Raw genomic sequence first — 25791 nt, forward strand, 5'->3', positions numbered from 1 at the left:
GTTCCCGGTTGACCCTCCAGAGTCGAGTCAGGTGTTTGTTGACCCTCCAGAGTCGAGTCAGGTGTTCGTTGACCCTCCAGAGTCGAGTCAGGTGTTCGTTGACCCTCCAGAGTCGAGTCAGGTGTTTGTTGACCCTCCAGAGTCGAGTCAGGGCTAGTCACCGAAGACCCTCCAGAGTCAGGGCTAGTCACCGATGACCCTCCAGAGTCAGGGCTAGTCACCGATGACCCTCCAGAGTCAGGGCTAGTCACCGTCGACCCTCCAGAGTCTGGGCTAGTCACCGTCGACTTTCCAGAGTCAAGTCAGGTCACTGTTGATCAGGTCTCCGTTGATTTCCCAGAACCTAGCCAGTTCACCGTTGATCAGGTCCCCCTTGATTTCCCAGAACCTTGTCAGGTCACCGTTGATCAGGTCCCCGTTGATTTCACAGAACCTAGCCAGGTCACCGTTGATCAGGTCCCCGTTGATTTCACAGAACCTAGTCAGGTCACCGTTGATCAGGTCCCCGTTCACCGTTGACCATCCAGAGATGGGTCAAGTCACCTCTAACACCCAAGAATCAAGTAAAACAACAGTTAAACTTCATGAACCAAGACAAGTCACAGTTGATCCTCAGGAACCAAGTCAAGTCATCAATGATCTTCATGAGCAAAGGCAAGTCACCATTAACCTCCGTGAACTAAGTCAAGTCACAGTTGATCTTCATGAGCATAGTCAAGTCACCAACGATCTTCATAAGCACAGTCAAGTCATAGTTGATATTCATGAACTAAGTCAAGTCACAGTTGATCTTCATGAACCCAGTCAAATCACCACAGATCTACCAGAGCCTCGTCACATCTCAGCTGAACTCCCAGAGCCTCATCACATCTCAGAGCTCTCGTCCTATCCTGTCACGGCCAGGGAGGCCGTCAATGAGCTGTCATTCATTCCGGTCAGGGCTATGGAGACCATACACCAACTCTTTGTCTGTCCTGTCATGGCCACGGAGGCCAGCTACCATCTCATCACGGCCACGGAGGCCGCTATTAACCTGTTTATGTTCCCTGTTTCAGTCCCACCTGACCAGACTTGCTTTCCTGTGCCATCAACTCCACTGTGGTGGTCCTCTGCTCCGCCCTGGTGGGCCTCTGTCATGTATGTTCAACTATAGTGGTCCTCTGGTCCGCCCTGGTGGGCTTCTGTCCCATCATCTTGGCTGTGGTGGTCGTCTGCTCCACCCTGGTGGGCTCCAGCTCCACCTGCTCCACTCTGGTGGGCTCCCACGCCACCTGCTCTGCCTTGGTGTACCCCTGTTACCGAGTTAGTCCCATGGCGGGTCCCTTTTTCCTCTGTCAGTCCAAGGAAGGGCCCTTGTTTCCCATGTCAGGTCAAGGAGAGACTCCTGATCTCCATGTTAGGCCCAGTTCTGCCTGCTCTGCCCCGGTCCTCGACCACTCCACTTCCTAATGGACCTGGCCCTCCGTCCCTCCCCCTGTTCCGCCTCCGCTCCACCGCCCTCCTAGATTGTTTTGAGCATCTGGAAGCCGCTCCTTTGGGGGGGGGGGCTATGTCATGATCATTACATGGAGTGCCCATGAACTTTTGTAGAGGGCACTCCAATCAGGACAATTCCACATTAACCACCAGATGTCACCCGGACTCTAGCACCTCTTATCTGTTGCACCACACCCTAACTACATTTCCCATTAGTCTCTGCATCACAATCACCCCGCCACACCTGCACATCATTCCTCAGTCAATCTCCTTGCCACACCTACACCTCATTTACACACACACATAAGCAGCACACTCACTCTCACTCTCTGCGAAGTGTTAATTTGCTGCGTCTGTCATTTCCGAGTGTTTCCCTTGTGTTTGATCTCTCTGTACCTGACCTTTGGATTGTTTATACCGACTCTGATTCTCTGCTGCCTGCCCCCGACATCTGCTTGTTCCTGTTTTCGATTCTGGTTATCCCTATATACCTGACGCCGTTGCTGATCATTGCCTGTCTGACCGTTCTCATTAAAAGTTCTGCACATGGATCCGAACCTCTCTGTCTCAACATTACAAATATAAAGATACAATTCAATAAAAAGTAAAAAAATATATATTTATTTATTTATTTCAACAGGTCTACATGTTGATTATTAGTAAGCTTTATCTAACGCTCTCTACTGAACCATCCTTCACATCCATCATATCTCGTTCTGACTGAAGAAAGGAACTCATTGATGGTGAATATCTTTTCAGTAACCAGTTTAATTGTTAATAACTCCGAAGACTTTGTTTCTAAAAAGTAACATCATGAATAGGAACTGCTTAAAGAAAGAAGGGAAACAACAGTGATGCAGATGTGGTCTGAGTCTGTGTGGTTAACAATACACAGATCTCACACTGAAGAACATGTTTCATCGTCTCAGAGTCTTGTGTTTCCACAGGTCAGTGCTTATGGTTAGAGTAAAATAAAATACACTGCCTTTTATAGGATAAGTAAAATATTTCTTCAATACTTACAGATAAATGTAAAGCAGCGCTTCATTATAACTGGTATTGTGTCACTAAATACAGCTATATCAGAACATGACTCAGTCTGTAAATCAGAGGAAGTGAACAAACACAGGAAGAGCTGATAGTGTTTAAATAAAGAGATGAGATCATATACTGAAGAGAAAGACTGAGAGAAAGAGAAAATGTCTGATAATAATCATCTGTGTCTGCTGGGACTGATCTTTCTCTCTTCACTTCTCACAGGTGAACACACTTCTACACGCTCTTTAAACTCATGTGAAAGAGTTCAGTGTAAACTTTAATTTATTAATATATAACATATGATCACTCTAATGTTCTTGTGTTTCAGGTGTCAGTGGAGTGGATGATGTTCATGTGTTCATCAGTTCTGGTGAAGATGTCCGTCTGCCCTGTAATAATGCTCTTCAGGACTGTACATCAACTACATGGAACTATAACAGATTCAGACATTCAGCAACAGTTGAACTGATTCGTTTAGGGATAAAGAATAAAGACACAGAGAGACATGAGAGACTGAGTCTGGGGTCTGACTGCTCTCTGAACATCAGGAACATCTCAACAGAAGATTGTGGATCTTACAGCTGTCAACAATGGACTGGTGTGGGTGGACAACAACAAGGACCTGATGCTGGTGTTTATCTGCATGTTCTTCATGGTAATTTATGATTATGTGGTCATTTTAAAAAGGGTAAATTCTTGATTTAATCTCTCCTGATGATTGAAGAGTGTATGATGTGTGTGTTATTCTGTGTTTCAGTCTCATCCTCACACACTGAGATCAGTGCAGGTCTCTCTGTGTCTCTCTTCTGTCGGCTGTATTCATATCCTCAAGGCTCTTGTGATGATTGGATCCGTTATGAGAGAATTCATCTGTTCTGGGTGAATCAGGCTGGTGTTAAATCAGACTCCAGATATCAGATATTATCCTCATCAGGTCACTGTATCATCTCTCTGAATAAAACACTCCTGAATGAAGATCACAACAGAGAGTGGAGATGTAATGTTACTCACAGAGATCAAGTCAAGACCTCAGTCACATACACTGTCAAGAGTTCAGGTGAGAAAACATCTCATCAATCAGTCTGTTAGATGTGCTAGCAGAATACTAATGCTAAAGTTATCTTGTGTGATTGTCATAATCTCAGCTGAACTAATATTCATCTCTCACAGCTGGAGCTGATTCAACAACAGCAGTGAACAAACACGTAATTAAAGGTACATCATCACTGTATTCATCACACAGTGCTTTACAGCGGCTCTCAGATACTGTTTTCTTCTTAAATCAGTCTCTAGATATAATGAATTCCTCTCTGAAGACATTAAGAGATGGAGTACAGGGAATCAATAACTATCAGTTTGAGAAACAGTTTATTTGCTGGTTTATTCTGAACTCAAAAGAGTGTGAGAGACATTAAAGGGTTAGTTCACCCAACAATCATAATTATGTCATTAATAACTCACCCTTATGTTGTTCCAAACCCGTGAGACCTCCGTTTATCTTCTGAACACAGTTTAAGATATTTTATATTTAGTCCGAGAGCTCTCAGTCCCTCCATTGAAGCTGTGTGTACGGTCTACTGTCCATGTCCAGAAAGGTAAGAAAAACATCATCAAAGTAGTCCATGTGACATCAGAGGGTCCGTTAGAATATTTTGAAGCATCGAAAATACATTTTGGTCCAAAAATAGCAAAAACTACTTCTTTATTCAGCATTGTCTTCTCTTCCGTATCTGTTGTTAGACAGTTAAAAACAAAGCAGTTTGTGATATCCGGTTCGCGAACGAGTCACTCAATGTAACCGGATCTTTTTGAACCAGTTCACCAAATCGAACTGAATCATTTTAAACGGTTCGCATCTCTAATACGCATTAATCCACAAATGACTTAAGCTGTTAACTTGTTTAATGTGGCTGACACTCCCTCTGAGTTCAAACAAACCAATATCACGGAGTAATTCATTGACTCAAACAGTACACTGACTGAACTGCTGTGAAGAGAGAACTGAAGATGAACACCGAGCCGAGACAGATAACAAACAAAACATTGACTCGTTCATGAGTCATGGTGACATGGGATCACAAAGAACAGGTACTTTAAAAGTAGCTCCCAAATGAAATAAGGTTGAAGACCCCTGCAGTACACAATAGTAGCTAAAGGAGGAAGCAGCAGTTTTGCCTTATTTTCAATAACCACTATGAGTCGTGCTTCTTGATCATTTGAGGAGTCTTGGAGTACGAGCAGGAGAAGAGTGCATTTACATATGAGACACTTTCATTTATTAATGTAGTTCACACAGGTCTGGTACATATTTATCATGTTTGTGACATGAAGTGTGACGAGTGGGGCGGGCCGAGAGTCGTGGGAACAGGAGTGAGGCCGGTGGAGTGATTGGAGATGAGCGTCCGGAGGAGATGGAAGGATATAAAACAGGAGCGACGACAGTGAAGGACGAGAGAGGAGCAGGCCTGAATTTATTTTGTGTTTGCTTTTTATTTGTGCGCGACAGTCGTCCTCTGTTATTAAAGTTATGATTTTGATTGTCCGCTGGTTACCACCGAAGCTAAAGTATTAAGATGTTTTGTTTTTATGTTCATAACGATCACAGATCCAGCAGAAACTGAAGTCTGTAGTTCTGTTGGATCATTATTCAGAGGTACATCACTTCATTAATGCTGAAACAGTCAATCTGAAGAACTGATCATCATCTGATACCTTTGATTTCACAAAGTCTTGATTCTGTTCATCTGTCCATCTTTCCTGCAGTGATTTTGATTATTGTTGAGTTTGCTGTGTTTGCTGCTCCTACTGTGATTCTTCTTCAGATCATCTGTGCAAGAAGAGCTGGTGAGTTTTTCAGAAGATTCACATTGATTTGAAACAACCTGCACTCATGAGAGCTCAGCAAATGATTTTGTGTTGAATTATTTTGCAGAGAGGAAGGACTCGCAGCAGCCAGAGGAAGTAGAGATGAATATAATAATAGAATAAAATATACTACAAATAACAGGACATATTTCAGATTTATAATCATCTCTATGAACATCATGGATATTTGCAAACAGTTTTGAAGGATATTTTCCAGTGCTCCATACTGTACTGAATACATAAAATATCATATTAAATCCTTACTTCTGAACATTATATGAATGATTGTCTTTCCACGTACATCATGTTGCAACATGTTTTCATGTCGGACATGCACATCCGGTCCAGTTTCTTGTCTAGTTATATAGTGAATCACAAAACAGCTCTGAACTCTAACGCTGTCGCTCATGCAGTGTCTCAGTCAGCTCTGTAGCTCCTGAGTGTGTGAGTCACACAGCACCGATGTGTCTAGAATAAGCATATAGACCCTTTCCACATGACGTCATGCAACATCCGTTCTGACTCGAAGCAGTGTATTCTTACTCCACCAGCACAGTAAAGCACTATATATCACTTTACACTTATAGATCTGCCACAAACACGATTAGAGGATGACTGCAGCTGTCTACTCTCGTCCTCATTCAAGGAGAAGTGTCTGGCATTTCACACGAACTAACCGCATACCGATTGCAGAAATTTGCTGCTTGAACTCAAGCAAGAAGTTAAAATTTTTATATATATTTACATATGGTAAAAGAAAGCCTTTTCATTCAGTAATTTATACACTGCTCAAAATAGAGTCTGTATGTATAAGAATAAAGTTCAGCAAAACAAGTTTGTGCTTAAGTTCCAAAAAAAATGGCAAAGAGATTAAATTGCCAGCCATCGCTAGCCTTCTTGAGGAACACCGCACCACTCTTTCTGCAGACTTTAATACCGCCGTTTCAACACTCGAGATAAAGCTACACCAAATTCAAACGGCCATGACAGACCACGTCTCAAAGATTGCCATGCTCAAGACACACGTAAATGCACAGGATTGGAAAGGACTTGTGCAATCCTTACGATTCAATTCAATTCAAGTTTATTTGTATAGCGCTTTTTACAAAACAAATCGTTACAAAGCAACTTTACAGAAAATTACGTTTCTACAAGATTTAGTAGTAGCTTATGGTGGTCACTGTCAGTTTGTGCACGTATGACAGGATTTGTAAAAAAAATAATACAGGGTGTAGTCAGCTAGACGATGAACATTATTAATATTATTAATTAATAGTTATTATATGATGCAGTCACACTTGTAGCAATATTAGTTAGTTCTGTTTGTTGATTCAGGGTTAGCATCATCTGAGTTCCTCTGAGGGTCATCATCATCTCTTCTCAGGTGTTCTGGATCCAGACTGGAGCTTGTGTAAATCCTAGTTACCACGGGATGAAGATCCCAGCAGAAACAGAGAAACACATTGAGACATCATTAGCATAGCTGCTTATCCAATTAACTAAAATTAGTTTAACCCAAGCTAATGAATAAAAATGCACCTTTGATCAGATGCAACTACACTCACAATTTAAGAGATACATTATTCGAATGCTTGGCGAAAGAGATGCGTTTTTAATCTAGATTTAAACAGAGAGAGTGTGTCTGAACCCCGAATATTATCAGGAAGGCTATTCCAGAGTTTGGGAGCCAAATGTGAAAAGCTCTACATCCTTTAGTTGACTTTGCTATCCTAGGAACGACCAAAAGTCCAGCGTTTTGTGACCTTAGGGTGCGTGATGGGTTGTAGCGTGGTAGAAGGCTAGTTAGGTACGCAGGAGCTAAACCATTTAGGGCCTTATAGGTAAGTAATGATAATTTGTAACTGATACGGAACTTAATAGGTAGCCAGTGCAGAGACTGTAAAATTGGGGTAATATGATCATATTTTCTTGACCTGGTAAGGACTCTAGCTGCTGCATTTTGGACGACCTGTAGCTTGTTTATTGAAGAAGCAGGACAACCACCTAGAAGTGCATTACAATAGTCCAGTCTAGAGCTCATGAATGCATGAACTAGCTTTTCTGCATCAGAAACAGATAACATGTTTCGTAGCTTGGCAATGTTTCTAAGATGGAAGAATGCAGTTTTTGTAACATTGGAAATATGATTTTCAAAAGACAAATTGCTGTCTAATATAACACCCAGATTTCTGACAGTAGAGGAAGTAACAGTACATCCGTCTAGTTGCAGATTGTAATCTACAAGATTCTGTGTAGTGTTTTTTGGTCCAATAATTAATTTCTCTGTCTTATCCGAGTTTAATTGGAGAAAATTATTTGTCATCCAATCTTTTACATTTTTAACACACTCTGTTAGCTTAGATAATTGGGAAGTTTCATCTGGTCTCGTTGAGATATATAGCTGAGTATCATCAGCATAACAGTGGAAGCTAATTCCGTATTTTCTAATAATATTACCAAGGGGCAACATGTATATTGAAAATAGAAGGGGACCTAGGACGGATCCTTGTGGCACTCCATATTTTACTGATGATAAATGAGATGACTCGCCATTTAAGTAAACAAAATGGTAGCGATCGGACAGGTAGGATCTAAACCATCTTAGAGCCTGCCCTTGAATACCTGTATAGTTTTGTAATCGATCTATGAGTATGTCATGATCTATGGTGTCGAACGCAGCACTAAGATCAAGTAAGACTAGAAATGAGATGCAGCCTTGGTCTGATGCAAGAAGCAGGTCATTTGTAATTTTAACAAGTGCAGTTTCTGTGCTATGGTGGGGCCTGAAACCTGACTGAAATTCTTCATACAGATCATTTTTATGCAGGAAGTGCTCAATTGAGCAGACACAACTTTTTCTAAAATTTTAGACATAAATGGAAGATTTGAAATAGGCCTATAATTTGCCAGTACACTAGGATCTAGTTTTGGTTTCTTAATAAGAGGCTTGATAACCGCCAGCTTGAATGGTTTTGGGACGTGACCTAAAGATAACGACGAGTTAATGATATTGAGAAGCGGTTCTTCGGCTACAGGTAACAGCTCTTTCAGTAATTTAGTGGGTACAGGAACTAATAAACATATTGTTGGTTTAGATACAGTGATAAGTTTATTTAGCTCTTCCTGTCCTATGGTTGTAAAGCGCTGCAGTTTATCTTTGGGTGCGATGGATGAAACTGAAGTGTTAGACGCTGTAGAATCTACATTCGCTCTTGTATTTCTAATGTTATCTATTTTATCAGTGAAGAAATTCATAAAGTCATTACTATTTAACGTTGGTGGAATATTTGAATCAGGTGGCGTCTGGTAATTTGTTAACTTAGCCACTGTGCTAAATAAAAACCTTGGATTGTTTTGGTTATTTTCAATGAGTTTGTGTATATGCTCTGCCCTAGCAGTTTTTAGAGCCTGTCTATAGCTGGACATACTGTTTTTCCATGCAATTCTAAAAACTTCTAAGTTAGTTTTTCTCCATTTGCGTTCAAGACTACGAGTTACTTTCTTGAGAGAGTGAGTATTACTGTTATACCAGGGCACAGTACGTTTTTCTCTAACTTTTTTCAATTTGATTGGGGCAACAGCTTCTAATGTATTAGAGAAAATAGTGCCCATGTTGTCAGTAATTTCGTCTAATTCGTGTGTATTTTTGGTACAATTAGCAGTTGAGATAGATCAGGCAGGTTATTTAGTGAATCTTTCTTTGGTGGCTGGAACAATAGTTCTGCCCAGACGGTATCGCTGAGACATATAGTTAATATCAGTTATACGCAGCATGCACGATACAAGGAAATGGTCTGTAATATCATCACTTTGAGGTACAATATCTATAGCAGTAAGATCGATTCCATGCGATATAATTAAATCTAGTGTATGATTAAAACGATGAGTGGAGCCCGGTGACATTTTGCTTGACTCCAAAGGAGTTTATTAGGTCAGTAAACGCAAGTCCTAATGTATCATTTGCATTATCAATGTGGATATTAAAATCTCCCATGATTAGCGCCTTATCAACTGTAACTAGAAGGTCTGAGAGGAAATCTGCGAATTCTTTTAGGAATGGTGGTCTATACACAGTAGCCAGAGCAAGAGATACATTAGATTTCATTTGCATGTCTGACAGAGTAACATTTAGCAGAAGAAACAGAGAGCAACACTAAATTGCTAGCCAAAGTCTTGGATCTTAAGTCTCGTAGCCAGCACAATAACATAAGAATTATTGGACTACCTGAATCCATTGGAGGGCCCCGACCGTCTATCTTCTTTTAAGAACTACTTGCGGAAGTATTTGGGGTCAGAGTACTGGAATCTCCACCGGAATGTGATAGAGCCCACCGGTCACTGTCGGATGAACCGAAGCCGGGGCAGAGGCCCAGACCTGTTATCATTCGGCTACATAAATTCCATCAAAAGCATTGAGAGCATTGTACACTTACAGGTGAACCAAATTATAATTACTTTTTCGATTTTAATTTTAATTTACTTATTTATTATCACTTTTCTCTCTTCCTTTATATTCCTCCATTACACCTGCATGGTCCTTGTGGTTATTATACACATTTTGCTTTAAAAATATGTTTTTTTTTATATGTTTTTTTTTATGTCCATTTTTATGGACTTTGGACGTTGGACTTTGATCCATTCTTTGGTCACTTTAAATTTTCATTACAAAAAGGGGTGTTGTTGTTCCAAGCAGTGTTAATTTTGTCAGCAAATTCAGATTTAGTCTTAGTCTTAGTCTTTTGAATAACACACCATTTAGTTTTAGTCACATTTTAGTCATCTGAAATGTTTTAGTCTTAGTCTAGTTTTAGTCGACTAAATATCATAAGAGTTTTAGTCTTAGTCTAGTCTTAAGTCTTTTAGTCTTAGTCTAGTTTTTTTTTTAGTAGAACAAAGTCAACTTAGTTGACTTGACTAAATGTTTCCATCAGTCTGTTATGGAATGGTATTTATAAAATAAACATAAGGCCTGCTCTCAATGAAAAATATACATGCTCTCTGAAAAAGATATGCATTCATCCTGAATGATATGCAATGCATATGACATTCTTTCAAGATGAAGTACAGTATTATTGAAATAGACAACCACCTATATTATATTTGTATTGTATGTTCATTCTATTTCTTTATTTGTGATATTTACACAAAGTTTACATTTTTTAAGTTTGTTTTTGTTCATTTAAAATAGCACTGCATAGTCTTCACTGTAAAATAAAATACACAATCAAACCAAAATGTATTCAGACACCTTCAACGTTTCTTACAATATCACAGTTTATCTGCTGTAGTTTAGAAATTGGTAATAAAATATGACAATAACTCAGGGTTAAACGGTGTCAGAACAACAAATTCATCTTGATAATGTCTGATGCAATGCTTAATTTGGTTCAGTCTGTGGTGTGAAAAGGTTGCATTAGCAATTAAAGAAAGAAACACTTAAGCAAAACATGCTCAGGTCCCTAATAATTTTTTTTTTTTTTTGTATTTTTTAGTCACTAGTAAAACAATATAATCTATTCTATCTGATTTTTGGATTGACTTTGGATAAATTCTTGTTAAAACTACAAAGTAATTTAATCAAGAGCAGTGAGTGATTTACTTTCATTTTCATACATTAAAGACACTGACAGCAGAGCTAGTAAATTAGGCGCGGTCACTTTAAGAGACAAATGCATCCGTTATAAAGATACACATCCGATTTCTTTCCAACTCTTTACTTTCACTGAAGACACAACTACAGACCTTTTCGAACACACTTTCCAAGACGGGTACTTGACATATTTAGTATGTATTTGTTGTCGGTACAAAAGCAAGAAGACTTTGAGACGCGTCTCTGCTTGCTCCCTGAACACCGCGCTGCTGAATTGAGCTCTTTCACTTTTCGCTCTTTTTCTTATCTTTATTTAAAATGCGATTTGTATTTGTTCGTTCAGGTGCAGGAGGACGCAAACGTCCTGAAGGAGAGCTCGGTTCAGTGTTGCGCGAGTAACCAGCTGCTCAGTTCAACTTTCCCGCAGCGCGGGGCTGAAGCCAACTTGATGTGTTGAATGCTTGGAGCACGTTATAAAACGTATTCTTACACATTTCTGTTTTAATAAATGCTCATATTAAAACATAGCATTACACATAAGTAGGTACAAAAATAATCAGTGATACATTTACGACCCCATAAAAATTTGGGTCGCAATGGCATTTCCAAAGGTCGCAGTGTAGTTCCCTGTGTAAACAACTTAACTGTTATGAAAACGTCCTCGAAACTGTGCGAATTTCTGCAAACTCATCTTTGTTCTCTTTTCTGTGTAACTGCTGCTGCGTTTGTTTAGCTGTTGCGCTTGCATTTGCCGCGGCTTTTTAAAATGGCTCGGCTGCTTCTGCATAGATCAACCTACCCTCAAAGATTCGCTCTGATTGGATCTCTTCTCCATTCGTCCCTCCCATATATTTTCGTCTCATTTTTATTCGTTGACTAAAGTGTCAGTTATATTTCGTCACGTTTTTCGTCATCATATCTGACTTTTTATTTAGTTTTTATTTAGTTTTCGTCCGTGAAAAAGGTTAGTTGACGAATATTTTTCGTCATAGTCTTCGTCAACGAAATTAACACTGGTTCCAAGGTGGTGGGAATGAAACGTTGGAAGTCTTGTATCGCTGTAAAGCGTTGAGCCGTGTTGCTCAGACAATGTTCGTATTTCGGAGGAAAAGTTTTTTGTTTGTCCCAGTTGCAACATTATGCATTGTTCTAGATGGCTGTTGATACGCCATGGATGAGTCAAGGTGTGGACTGATTTCATGGAATATCAAAGGAATGAATAAGGCCATTAAGATTGGTAAGGTTATTCAACATTGGTAAGGTTAGCTGCAACATTTGAAAGGGGATATTATATTTCTACAAGAAACAGATCTAAAACATCAGATATCAGTCATGTGTTTCACTCGAAATTCTCAGCCAAAGCTGAGTGGTTGCTATTATTATTACTAAGAATATATTGTTTGAGCCAACACATATTAGTGGAACAGAGTGGAACTCTGTACAAGCCTAGAGTGGCTTTGTTCCCTCCTTGCATAGTTTACTTGTACTAAACATGTGCTAAACAAATAAACTAAACTAAACTAACACATATTATTGAGGATGTCAGTGGCTGTTATGTCATAGTATTGGGCTTGTTACAGAACCTTTCAGTAATCCTAATCTCTATCTATGCTCCCAACTGGGACGATGAGCAATTCTTCATCAACCTCTTTGCTAAAATCCCAAATAGCGACAATTACCATATACTGATGGGAAATGACTTTAACCTAATGCAAGACGAAGTTCTCGACAGGCCATCTTCCAAGCAAATTAATATATGTATATATATACAGCATCCGCGGCCCGCCTCAAAGACTCCGGTACGGGCCTTTTTGGGGTTGGCGGACTACTACCGCTTCTTTATCCCTAACTTCTCCTCCTTAGCCTCTCCCCTGATAGACCTGACCAGGAAGGGGCATCCGGAGAAGATCCCTTGGAGCCCTGAAGCAGAGGCAGCGTTCCAGCGGATAAAGACAGCCCTGTGCCAACTAATGTCCAGAGCCAGTGCTCAGAGCCCCTGACTCCAACCGCCCCTTCCTGCTGCAGACAAACGCATCCGACACTGGGTCTGGAGCTGTCCTGTCCCAGGTCCACAACGGCGAGGAACACCCAGTGATATATATCAGCCGAAAGCTGACTCCAGCAGAGCGATGCTACGCAACCGTTGAAAGGGAGGCATTGGCCGTGAAGTGGGCAGTCCTGGAGCTCCGATATTACCTCCCCAGCCACCAGTTCACCCTGATCACCGACCACGCCCCCCTGCAGTGGATGGCCTGAGTGACTCAATGCTTCCTCGCACTCCAGGACTTCAACTTCACCTTGCAACACTGGGCAGGGATGGCAAACGCGAACGCCGATGGTCTCGCTAGGATATACGTCGCCCTGGAAACCGAGCCACACCTGCACCTCCTCACCCCGGGTTGAGCGGCCACACCTGCGTCCCATCAGGCACCGGGTTTATAAGCCTGGGAGACGAGCATAGAGGTGAGAGATGTCTCCAAAAGACTCGGCTAACCATATCTTCTATTAATCCCACAGAGAGCAGTGTGTGAGCGCCAGCCCCGCCATGAAGGGAAATCACAGACCCGCACGAAAGGAGAGGAGAGAGAAAGAAGCCGAGCACCAAACCCCTCACATTGGTCTTTTTTTCCCCGCCACTTTATCGGGGAACTTACCTGCATCCTCATGTAGTGTGCTTCTTCACCCCATCACAACTTGTAAAAAAAAAAAAAAAAAGATAATCTGTTTACCATCTTGACTGGAAAATCCTGTTTTTATGGACAGAGTGCACGTCCTCCTATGGTTAAATTAATACAGGGAACGGCTGGAAACTAATGATCTCTCCAACTGAAAACTCTTTATGTAACTTGCGTTATAAATATTTTAAAATTGATCATCCAAGTCTAAAATGATCCAGCGGAATGTACTAAATGACATTGTGGGCTGTATACATCAGTTTCGGGTTTCTTATAAGCAAAAATATATTGCATTAGCGCCCCTTTTGTCAGCTGTCAACATCTCTTTATCTGACACTTTTTCTTTGATGAATCAGCAGACCGACGGACTTCAGATGGACGGCTGTTCTGGTCTTCTCCAGAACCTCCAGATGGTCAGTCTGCCCCTGATCACACTGGATATCGATGAGCTCCAGCTGTGTGTCTGGTGCTTTCCCACTGTCGAAAAATAGGGGGCATGTGACAAGATCAAGCTCAGTGTCAATGTTTGCAAAGTTTGTGAAGCGACGTGTGGACTCTGAATGAAGGGCCAGCCAGTCTGTGTCTTGTGATTCTGGGAACTCATCGGTTTTACCAGTCGTATTGAGTAACATTGCTATCTCACCATTATATAATACAAATCCAGCTGCAGTTCTGACTGATATCAATGACACTAAAATGTTGCAAAGACAAAATATTGCACTAAACTAAAAGTTAAAATGGTACAAATAAGTTACAATATTGATGTTATAATACTGGTAGCACTAATATGAAAAAAAAACTGATGGTATAGAGATCGCTAACACATGTGACCAATTGGCCGGCAACGTCATCAGAACGCAAAGAATTATGGGTATGTTTGGCCAGTTAAAGGTGCTGTAGGGAACTTTTGTAAAAAAAATATTTCACAGTCATTATGTCCTGACAGTAGAATATGAGACAGATAATCTGTGTATAAATCAAGCTCCTCTGGCTCCTCCCAGTGTCCTATTGCCATTTGCAGAAACTCCATCGCTCCCGGTAAAAAACCACCAATCAGAGCTGCGGTCCGTAACTTTGTTTGTGTTCAAAATGTATATAATAAGCGAGTACACCATGAATCCATTTTCCAAACCGTGTTTTTGGCTTGTCCTGAATCACTAGGGTGCACCTATAATAAGTGTTTATATTCTGACTATTTTATATTGCTTCGGGGATACCGCGGCGGAGTAACCCAGTACCTTTGTGATTCTTCATAGACATAAACAGAGAGAAGTAGCTCCAGCTACAATGTTCTTCCGCAAGACGCAAGCAGTTCTGTTTATTAACCACTAGAGCGTCAAAAGTTCCCTACTACAGCTTTAACATGGTCTGGCATAGCAGGCTAGTGTTCTGGCATGAAAATAATGAAAAATTAGCGTGAAAAACAGAATATAATCCTACAAAATGCCGAAAACATTGTTGGAGCATACCACCTAAAACGAAATCCTAATGCAAAGATGAGATATGACGAGAAAATAAAGAGAATCAAAGAACTCGATCCTTACGAGCAGAGCGACTGGTCAAGGTAACACCCTCCAGCCCAAAAGAAGGGCATGTGTAAAGGCTGTGTTGTGGTGCTTTTACAGACATCCTGAAGAGCTTGATAACATGTTTGCTTGCGATAATCAGAACTGTCCTGTACAACATACACTACCGTTCATTTAGACTGTGTGGGACTCAGCAGCGCACCAGAGAAGAGTCATGTGTCTGTGACTTATCACCCACAACCTGCCTCATACATCTCCAGCTTCTCATCACTTCTATCGACTCTGTATAAATGTACATGTATTCATCTAAATGTATTTACATGTTAAATATGTAAAGAAACTGGAATTAAGTTGGTTGTTACTACTATTGAAGTTATGTAATTGTGTTTGCAACCAAAGAACACTGATTTTGCTCAATTCTTCCTTAATACAGATAAAGGAGGCAGAATTACATTCAATCTTTGTGTATTTTATTTACAGACATGGCTAAAAAACATTACATGTGAGAAGAGACATTATTTTATTTTTTTTAGAAAACAAAAAAAACATTTATATATTAGATGTGAGCATGGTGTATAATTCTAACATGACGCCTTGAGACTCTCAGTCTCAAGAGTGGTGTGGACAGTGTCCGGTGATGGAGGAGGATTCACAGGATCTTCCATCTGAGGAGCAGGTGTAGTGTCTGACAGTAACAATATAAAGAAATCGTGTCATATCACAACCTCTATTCCTAAGGATTCCAGATTAGCTTTACACAGGGGGGCTAAACTTATGCCCAGCCCCCCTAAAAAATTATTTGATTAATTAATTAGTGATCGCTTCAGTCCCCTTTAAAAACTCATTTGAAACGGTGGCAAGCTGCATCAAGTTCCGGCTCCTCCCCTTATCTGAGTCTGCATGGATTCAGCGCGTTTTTCAATCCACAGGGGCGCCGAGCAGAGCGAACATCAGAGAGTACAAGGTGTGTGTGTGCGTGTGTGTGTGTGGTGTGTGTGTTCTCGCATCCAATACCAGTACGTCTTCGCTGCTTTCACTTTCAGCCTTTATCACAGTGTGACAGTTGTTTTTTCTTCCAACAAAAATGAAGCGATTAACACCCATGAAAACATACTTTAGAAAACGATCATGATTTATTTTAATTTACTTTTTGAAATTGAAAACATATTATTGTGTATTTTGGCATTACATTATGCAGCCATTCACAGAAATGATTAAAGACACACATCATTGTCTGAAAGCACTAAATGGCACAGAGAGAGAAACATCATGTGGAGTTATTTTGTTTTCTATTATTAAACATAATTTTGTATTAAGTAATAATTAATCATTAGTGTATCATGATACATATATTAGAGTAAGAGTAAAGGGATCTGTGATTTTTTTTTTTTTTTAAGTAATTGATTTATAGAAGTGGCAAATTGATAATGATGTTATTTTTAATAAATATAAATAAATATAGAACAGATTAAACATATTGCCAATAGACAATTACATTAATACATGTTTTGTCTATATTCTTAATGAATATTAGCTGGTTAGTTAAATTATTTGAAATGAAATAAATGTTCAGGGGCTGACTTGATGTATAACCAACTGTATTGTTGATTATAAAGTCTAAAAAGCTAAAAATTTATAATAATAATAATAATAATAATAATAATAATAATAATAATAATAATAATAAAATATAATAATTTATATTTCATTGTAGATGGATATACAACTTTTTTTTTGTCGTGCGGGAGTAGGTCTGCAAATGAGCAACAGTCAGGTGAGAATAGAACAGACAGCCTCACACACACACACACACACACACACACAATACCACTGTGTTCCCAAGATTCATTGCAGTCATTGAACCCTTATGTTGTTTTAATTTTCTGCCAATTTCCACGTACATTTCATAAGAAAAAGCAGTGGTATCATCAAAGGATAAACATGAATGTCCTAATACTGAATCAGGAAGTCTTTATTGTAAAAAAATAAAAATAAAAAAAAATATCTACATTCCCAATTCAAAATTTTCCAGTGACTGTTCACATGTAAAAACTGAATTAACTGTATTTTTTTTACAGTATTATATATGGCTCAGTCAGTACTCCTACTCCCATATATGAAATACAGGGAATACAATGGAATAGTGGATTACAATAAGGTTAGTAGTATACAACCCTACCCTAATAGTCAAATAATATTTTTTAATCATACCCTTATTGGGGGCTGAGCCCCCCTAAAATCAAAATCTTAGAATCGCCCCTGGGGCAACATACACTACCGTTCAAGAGTTTGGGGTCAGTAAGATTATTAAATGTTTTTAAAAGAAGCATCTTCTGCTCACCAAGGCTGCATTTATTTGATAAATAATAATAATAATAAAAACAGTAATATTGTGAAATATTATGACAATTTAAAATGACTTCTCTATTTTAATATATTTTAAACTAATTTATTCCTGTAATCAAAGCAGGATCACACTCCAACATTTCATAGGAAGGTTTGACTGCAAACACAGTCACCAAATAAATTGCAATGTAGCCTAGATGTACAACATTTAAAACTGATTAACGTTACGCTTTAATACGCTGGTAACTTAAGCTCATCTTCTAGCCATGTCATGCTAGTTAACATTTACAGAGAGTTATTGTAACTTACCTTTGTGAAAATGCTTGGTGTTATCGAAGGTAATCTTGGCCTCCTTACCGCTGCTATCCATGCCATTTATAAGTAGACAGCATCTTGAACACTGTGTTCTTCCCTCCATGCAAATAAGTCTGGCACCTAATGTTTGTGTCGCGGATTCCCAAAATGCTTTGCGTTCACCACTGCGAATACATCATGATGACGACACATTAGCGATCTCTATAGTCCAGTAAGTCAACACGATGCCAGCCATCTTTTTAAGTGACCGAAACCAAATTGGGACTGCAGTAAATACTATCAAAAAATTTAGTGATGTATCAGGGTTGGTAATGAACATTAATAAATCAGTTTTGTTCCCCCTGAAAAATTGCAATCTAGCCAGTTTTGATGGAATACCAATTAATGAAAAAGTGACATATCTTGGAATTGTAATTTGTAAAAATAAAGAGGAACGTCATAAATTAAATTTTGATCCAATTGTTAAAAAAAATACAATCTAAATTAAATTAATGGTTAATGAGAGATTTGTCTCTATTTGGCAGGGTCTTAATATCAAAGGCAGAAGGTATATCACGCTCTGTATATGTTGCCTTATCGCTGGATATCCCAAAAATACAATTAAAGAATTGGATAAAATACTGTATGATTATATCTGGAGGAAAAAACCCCATTATCTAAAAAAAGATGTTATCACAGGATGTAGAGACCAAGGTGGTTTGGAAGTGCTGGATTTTCATACTATAAATAATACTTTTAAAATTAAATGGATTATAGAATACTTGAAAAGCCCTGACAACATCTGGAACGCTTTTCCATCATTTCTGTTCAATACTCTTGGTGGCATACATTTTCTACTGAAATGTAATTTTTCTATTGATAAAATTCCCTTGAAATTACCTGACTTCCACAAACATGCCCTTCTATCTTGGATAATGATATATAAAGTCCACATAGATACTTTATTTGGAATAATAAAGAAATTCTTTATAAAAAGAAGTCTCTGTTTTTTCAGCCATGGTTTGATAGAGGAATTCTGTTGGTAGGACAGTTATTGAGCAAAGATGGTTTACTCGTGTCATATTCAGAATTTCTTCAGAACTTTAACTTCCCAGTGACACCAAAAGAATACGCAGTTGTATTTGATGCAATCCCTACAGGTTCACTTCAAATTCTAAAACACATATCATTTACAGATGTTAGTGCTGAAGTTAATAGAATTTTTATTGGAGATACAGACATTACAAAGAAAGCATACACCAATAACTATATTAAAAATCAAATTTCATGCTTGGTTCCACCTGCTGCAAAGTTTTTTTGGTATTCAACCATGGGTGATTTAAATTGGGAAAAGGCAAATACTATTATTTATAAATATTGTATTAATAATAAAATAAAAGAAGTTTCATTTAAAATTTTACATCAAATTTATCCTGTTAAATATACGCTAAGAAGATTTAAAATAAACATAGAAGAGTCTTGTGTCTTTTGCCAATCAAATAGGGAGACTATTTTTCATTTATTTTATCACTGCAGGGGCGGTGTTAGGGGTGGGCTAAGGGGGCTGGAGCCCCGAATGTTTTCAGTAAAGCCCCGAATGTTTTTATTACCACCATGCCATCAATGAGTTTTCATGCCCAATAAAGTAATTTATATTAGAATTTAAATAAATAAATAAATATCTCTCGACTCAAGTCCATAGTGTCTGTAAATTTACCCAAGTAAGTACGCGTTGTCATTCACACCCGACGAAAACCGCCCACTGAGTCTAGTGCTTATGACTGACAGGTAAACTGACCAACCATCGATGAGCCTCTGTACGATCCAGCCAATGAAGTGAGATCTTTTGGAGGCAGGCGGTTTGTTGGCGTGTAGTATTTTACTAGATCAATTTATTCGAAAATTAAAATGGATATTTCAAAAATAATCTTCTTCTTCTTAAAAAAAGGAAGTAAAACCCCCCACCCAAAACACTTGAATGCCAAGATACAACAGCTTACTTCAGGTATCTGTAACTTTTATATAAAAAAAAAAAAAAAAAAGTGAGATAGAGACACAACATCAGCATATGTGTTGTAATAAAATGTTAAAATAAAATGTATAAAATAAAATGTTTTAAATTTGTTTTTATTGTTTTTGTATATTTTAAACTAGGTAAATCTTTCTGATTTATTAAAATAAAAAGTCACATGGATCTCCACTTACCCTAGAACCAACCCTGCTTATGGCAACAAACTGTTAGAAGAAAGGGATCATTGGGGTTCTATATAGAACCATAGGGTTCTTTACTCAACTCCAAAGAACCTTTCATGCTAAAAAGGTTCTATAATGACAAGAAAGAACTCTTTTGGCACAAAGGGTTCATATCTTGAATTTTGTGATCATTGACATGCATTCATAAATTCATTTGAATACACCGTATAATGCAGTGAAAGAACGCACTCAAAATGCACAGGCGCACTAGTATGACTTTATCATGTAACTTTATATTAGCCTAGATACATGCACTTTTTAGGCACGATTTGTTTAGTTTTTGAATATACTTGATACTGTTAAAAGGCACATCAATAAAACAAAACAAAAAGAGTTCACATATCACACCTAAACACGCGTGGAAAATGTAATTATAACTAGCTACTAAATTAGTTAAAAATGCCTATCCATATACAGCTATGTATGTAATGATTTACGAACCCAAACTAACTCAAATGATTCGCGAACCCGCTACGAACTCCCGCACTGACTCAAATGATTCGTGATCCTCAAAATGACTCAAATGATTCGCGAACCCGCTACGCACTCCCGAACTTATTCAAATGAATCGCGATCCCGCTAAGAACTCCCGAACTGACTCAAATGATTTGCGATCCCAATACACATAATGCTATAAAAGTGTGCACATCCAGAGAAATAAACAGCAGATGTTCATGTTAACAACTTATTTAACTTGAGCAAACTCTGCTAATACACATACATGTTAATAAAGTAAATAAAACAAAAAAATGAATGTTTTAATGCTACCGAATAAAAATAAACGATCCAGTCGAAAGTCTCTGCTCATCATGACAGGACCTGGATCAGTGAGCTGCGTCTCGGGCCGATGACGTCACTTCCATGGAGGCATGTTGTACAGGCCCCCGTCCATTGACTCCGCCCTCACGTCAAAACGGTGCCACAAAGAGAGACGTGCAGAAAAGTGAAGCGCAAAGGAAAAATGGTATTGCAAGCTCAAACTAGACTGACACGCAAAGTAAAAGCAGCGTTGCAAATAAATTAATAGATATGACCATGGAAAATATGTATTGCAAAATCATTGCTTTCGCGCTTTTTCATTTGTTTTGCAATTCTTAATTTTTGTTTGCAAAAAGCAAATGTATTTTCCTCAATACTTTAAATAAAATGTTTTAAATTTGTTTTTGTTTTTATTGTTTTTGTATATTTTACATAAGGTAAATCTTTCTGATTTATTAAAATAAAAAGTCACATACATGGATTTTTCTGGGCTAAGCCCCGGATCTCCACTCACAATAGAACCACCCCTGTATCACTGTATGTACACAAAAAAAAATTTGGTCTGATTTGGAAGAATTTATAATCACAAAATTGAATGTAAACATCAGAATCAATATTTTTGATGTCATGTTATACTTTTATTTATGTGGTTTGTCCAAAAATTTAATTTTTGTTATTCAACTGTTTATTATCTTCGGAAAATACCATATTCACAAATGTAAATGGTCTAATTCACAACCTAACTTTAATGTATTTCATCTGGACTTTAAAACATATTACAAAACAATAAAATAAACATGCCAAATATGAAGGCTACAAGAACATTTCATCTCCTGAAGGAACTGAATATATTTTAATTTTTCCCTTCTATAAATTAATATGTTATTATCCTCTGGTCTGTACATTTCTTTTTTTTTTTGTTGTGTAGGTTGCAAAGTATTTGTAGTGTTCTCTGTACCTATGTATTGTTCATAATAAAATAAAATAAAATAAAAAAGTAAGTCAACACGAGGCTGCTGCGCTGATATTTCCCGCGCGTCCGCCAGGTGGCGCCAATTCTGCGTTCAAACTCTCCGTGGTGACGTTTGATCTTCCGCTTCCGCGAGTAACGGAACAACAACAGTGTCGCTGTGACACGAGCAGCATGTCTGCGAACGCTCTTCCAGGTGTGTAAAGATCATATCCATATCAGATATTACTCAGGAGGCACTGGAGGCCTGTTTGTGTGTGTATGTATGCTGTGTATGTAGGATTAAACTTCATGAACACACTGTTTGTGTCGCTGATCGCGTGCTTTGTTTACATGAGCTCAGGCCTGTTCTCAGATTAGATGTCACATCCCAGATGAAATCATCGCGCTGATCAGGATCTGTCTAAATCAGTTCGTCTAATCAGTCCCTCCAACATTCCACGAATTGTTTTTCTCTTTTGTGATTTTTGCGATCAAAATGACTGGATTTTTCTGCGCCTTTTCTCAAAATTTGCCTTGATATTTGCGACATTTCTTATTGTTTTGCTGTGAAAATAACCACAGAGAATATTCTGTTAACACTGTTATGACTCTTGGAGAACGCTGTAGGTCTCCTGACTAATGTTTAACGTTGGAGCACTAGATCATGAAGATCTACAGAAGCTGTCTCCAGCACCTGACAGTAAACACTATCCCTAATCACATGTCCTTCTCAGAGATGTCTAATGTCTGCAGTTACATATCTAAGATGTGTTCATCTGCAGTACATCTCTAAGATGTCTCCTGTCAGATATTAGACATTTATTAGAACAGATGTAAAACTGCTTCTGAGACGTTTATCAGAGAACACAGCAGATGATTCCCAGATCTTTAGCAGACCTCTTACAGATGTAATAAATACAGTATATCACATCTGATACAATGTACTTTATTACTGTCATTCATAATGTCTAAATTTAATTTAATGAATACTAAAATACATAGGCTATATTAGGGAGTGGAAATGACCTATAAATACTTCTCTGCAGCCATCTATTAGTCTTTAATACCTTTTTTTTTTTTAAGTGTTTGCTTTCCTATATTATAAAATGTTTAGTTTTATACATGGGGGAAACCCATTAAAGATCAACAAATATCGTCACATTAAAAAATAACTTTCAAATTCTGATATCAGCTTTAACCGAATCCTCCACTGAATCTGATGCTTCTCACAAGATTTCACAGAGATGTTGATTCTGTGCTGAACTCGACTGCTTTCTTCACACATTAACTTTCCCCAAAGACTTGTGGCTTTTATTAAACTCCTGCATTGTGTAGTAACTAACACCAACAACAAGATAATACACAGTGTCCATATGTGTGTGTGGAGGTATGGTCCGGGTCTCTGCCGCTGCAGGGAGCTCGTATACGAATACGCTTCTCCTAATACCGTATACGGGTTTTTTAATAAATAAATTGCATATTCTGTCTGCTACTCTGTTATTTTTTCAATTGCTCCACTGTTGAATATAAATAAATAAACAAATGTTTTGTTTTATTTGCGTTTAATTAAATGGACGAACACAAACAAGGAACTTAGAAATACAGTAAAAAAGTAAGAAATGTAAATTAAAAAATAGACCTATAATAATTAAACTATACTATATATATATATATTATATTATATAATAATAATAACCTGGATTTATTACATGTTCAAAGGAAAATTAGCCTAGGGCCTACTGCTTAAGAATACCTTATTTGCTTTTAGCAATTCCTTCAAAGATAAAAAAAAAATAGACCAATTTTATAAATAAAATACACAAAATAAATAAATATTTTAAACTGGATCTGTTGCTATGACAACAACTCCAGAATAAGTTTAGAAGAACCAACCAATCCAGGATCAGGTTAAATCACAACATTCAGGTCCAGCTGAGTTACGAAGAGCTCATCCTGCTGTCCTTTATATTCTTTCTTCACTCTTTTCTGATATATTGTCATTTAAAATAATAATAATGCTAATAGTTTTCATTACACTCTTATAATAGTCCAGTTCTTTGACATTGCAATCTGCAAGGAGTTTTGGAAGAGACTATTTTACAGTTAGTAATAGCGCGACAGCTTGTGTGTGTTGATCTCGAGATGATGATGATGATGACAGAGACGTCTGTTCTGATTCCAGATCAGTGGAGTGGGGAGGAGGAGACACAGCTGAGACTCGTTCTGATTGGACGGACCGGCTCCGGCAAGAGCGCCACAGGAAACACCATCTTAGGGCGACGTCACTTCCTGTCTGCGCTGAGGGCGGGTTCTGTGACCCGTGTGTGTGAGTGTGGCCGAGCGCAGCTGTGTGAGGATGAGGAGTCCGGCGGGGGGGCGATGAAGAGTGTTCTGGTGGTGGACATGCCGGGATTCGGAGACACTGGTCTGGACGAGGCTCAGGTTCACGCAGAGATGGCTCGATGTGTGGCTCTGACGGCTCCCGGGCCGCATGCCTTCCTGCTGGTGATCCCGCTCGGACGCTACACCGCGGAGGAGGACCGGGTCGTCACGCAGACGCTGCGTGTGTTCGGCGAGGAGGCGCTCCGCCACACGGTGGTGCTGTTCACACACGGAGACCAGCTGGAGGACGACAGCATCGAGAGCTTCCTGGAGCACGAGTCCACTCCGGAGCGACTGAAGGAGCTGCTGCGCGTCTGCGGCGGACGCTACTGCGTCATCAACAACAGAGCGCCGCAGAACCGCACGCAGGTGACCGCGCTGCTAGCCGCGGTGCAGAGGATGGTGCAGGACGTGGGCGGAGCCTGTTACACCAACAGTGTGTTCCTGCAGGCGGAGCGCGTCATACGGGACGAGCAGCAGCGGCGCATGCAGCACTGGAGGGGTCACAGCCGACGCCAGACCCTGCGCGCCGCTCTCAGCCGCATCCGAGCCGAAGCCGCTCTCTCCGGGAAGGTCCTGGAGCGCATCAGAGTGCTGGTGGCCGCGGGAGCCACCGGTGCGGCCATAGGGGCCGTGTTCGGAGCCGCGGCTCCTCTAGCGGTCGCAGCCGGAGCCTCGGTGATGGGCGGCGGATCAGTGGGGTTAGCAGGAGTCTCGGCCGCAGGAAGCGCAGGCGTAGGGAAAGCGTTCGGAGCAATAGTAGCAGCCGCGGCTGGGAAGAGCGCGGTGGCTCTGGGAGCGGCGACAGGCGGCGTGTTGGGAGGATCGGTCGGAGCGCTAGCGGGCGCTGAGGCCCCGGGGCCACGGGAGGCTGCGCTGGAGGCAATGCAGCAGGTGGGAGTGATGGGTGCTGCAGCAGTGGGCGTGGCTGCAGGAGTGGGCGGGGCTGTGGGGGCGGGGGCAGCGCTGGGGGCGGTGCTAGAGGGAGGGGTGATGAGTGAAGCTGTAGCATCGAGTGCAGCAGTGCAGTCAGTGACCTCCAGTGCAGCTGCACGTGTCCTGAGCGCTGTGGGAGAGATCGGGAGAGCGGCGGCTGGGATAGCTCTGGCTGGAGGACTGGTGATCAGGGTGGTGAAGGAGAGGGTGCGCTCCGCAGGAAACACCACGGAACACACCTCCTACGAGATCCACTGGAACAAGTGAACAATCACACACTTCTAACCCTGCAGATACTGCAGACGCATCAGCTTGTCATCGCAGTCAGATGTGTAGAACATAAAGATTATTTGATGAGTTCAGTATTTTACTAGATTTTAGTTTCTCCTTGAGCCGCTCTGTTCAGCGGATGAACACTGGATGTATGAACATGTCTTCTGTTGAACTCTGAGCTGAAGTGATGTGTGAGGAAACAGATCCAGACGTGTGAGTGAGGACTGGTTTAGACTGGATCTGTTCACACTCAGCAGATGTGTGTGAGTCACTGAACACCGTGTGCTTGCTTTCTGAAGCCTGAACAAAAATAAACACATTAATGAAACTTCAGTCACAAGCATCTGATATTATTCTGTAGTTTACAGTCGTGAGTATATTGTGTATAATGTGATGTTCTGACTAGCTTAATGTTTGCTATTTAAC

General features: G+C 39.8%; 2 protein-coding genes across 2 annotated transcripts; both read left to right on the forward strand.

Annotated features, from left to right (window-relative positions):
- Positions 1-2568: 2568 nt before the first annotated feature.
- On the forward strand, positions 2569-5502 carry LOC127943372 (uncharacterized). Its single transcript, XM_052539776.1, has 5 exons — positions 2569-2736; positions 2843-3169; positions 3272-3571; positions 5278-5358; positions 5447-5502. Exons 1-5 carry the CDS (start codon positions 2676-2678, stop codon positions 5500-5502), a joined length of 825 nt encoding a protein of 274 aa, XP_052395736.1. The 5' UTR covers positions 2569-2675.
- A 16360-nt stretch (positions 5503-21862) lies between these two features.
- Positions 21863-25698, forward strand: LOC127956243 (uncharacterized). Its single transcript, XM_052554066.1, has 2 exons — positions 21863-21988; positions 23957-25698. The coding sequence occupies exons 1-2, from the start codon at positions 21967-21969 to the stop codon at positions 25357-25359; spliced, it is 1425 nt and encodes a 474-aa protein (XP_052410026.1). The 5' UTR covers positions 21863-21966; the 3' UTR covers positions 25360-25698.
- The last annotated feature ends 93 nt before the right edge of the window (positions 25699-25791 follow it).

Source organism: Carassius gibelio, chromosome A3, assembly GCF_023724105.1.
Source record: "Carassius gibelio isolate Cgi1373 ecotype wild population from Czech Republic chromosome A3, carGib1.2-hapl.c, whole genome shotgun sequence".
Classification (NCBI taxonomy): Eukaryota; Metazoa; Chordata; class Actinopteri; order Cypriniformes; family Cyprinidae; genus Carassius; species Carassius gibelio.

What these genes read in the sequence shown, in the direction of transcription:
- LOC127943372 (XM_052539776.1), top strand. Translation starts at nt 2,676, where the DNA reads ATGTCTGATAATAATCATCTGTGTCTGCTGGGACTGATCTTTCTCTCT. An exon ending in TTATCTGCATGTTCTTCATG is followed by an intron (nt 3,170 to 3,271) that starts GTAATTTATGAT and finishes TCTGTGTTTCAG; the next exon opens with TCTCATCCTCACACACTGAG. An exon ending in CATCTGTGCAAGAAGAGCTG is followed by an intron (nt 5,359 to 5,446) that starts GTGAGTTTTTCA and finishes ATTATTTTGCAG; the next exon opens with AGAGGAAGGACTCGCAGCAG.
- LOC127956243 (XM_052554066.1), top strand. Translation starts at nt 21,967, where the DNA reads ATGTCTGCGAACGCTCTTCCAG. An exon ending in GTCTGCGAACGCTCTTCCAG is followed by an intron (nt 21,989 to 23,956) that starts GTGTGTAAAGAT and finishes TTCTGATTCCAG; the next exon opens with ATCAGTGGAGTGGGGAGGAG.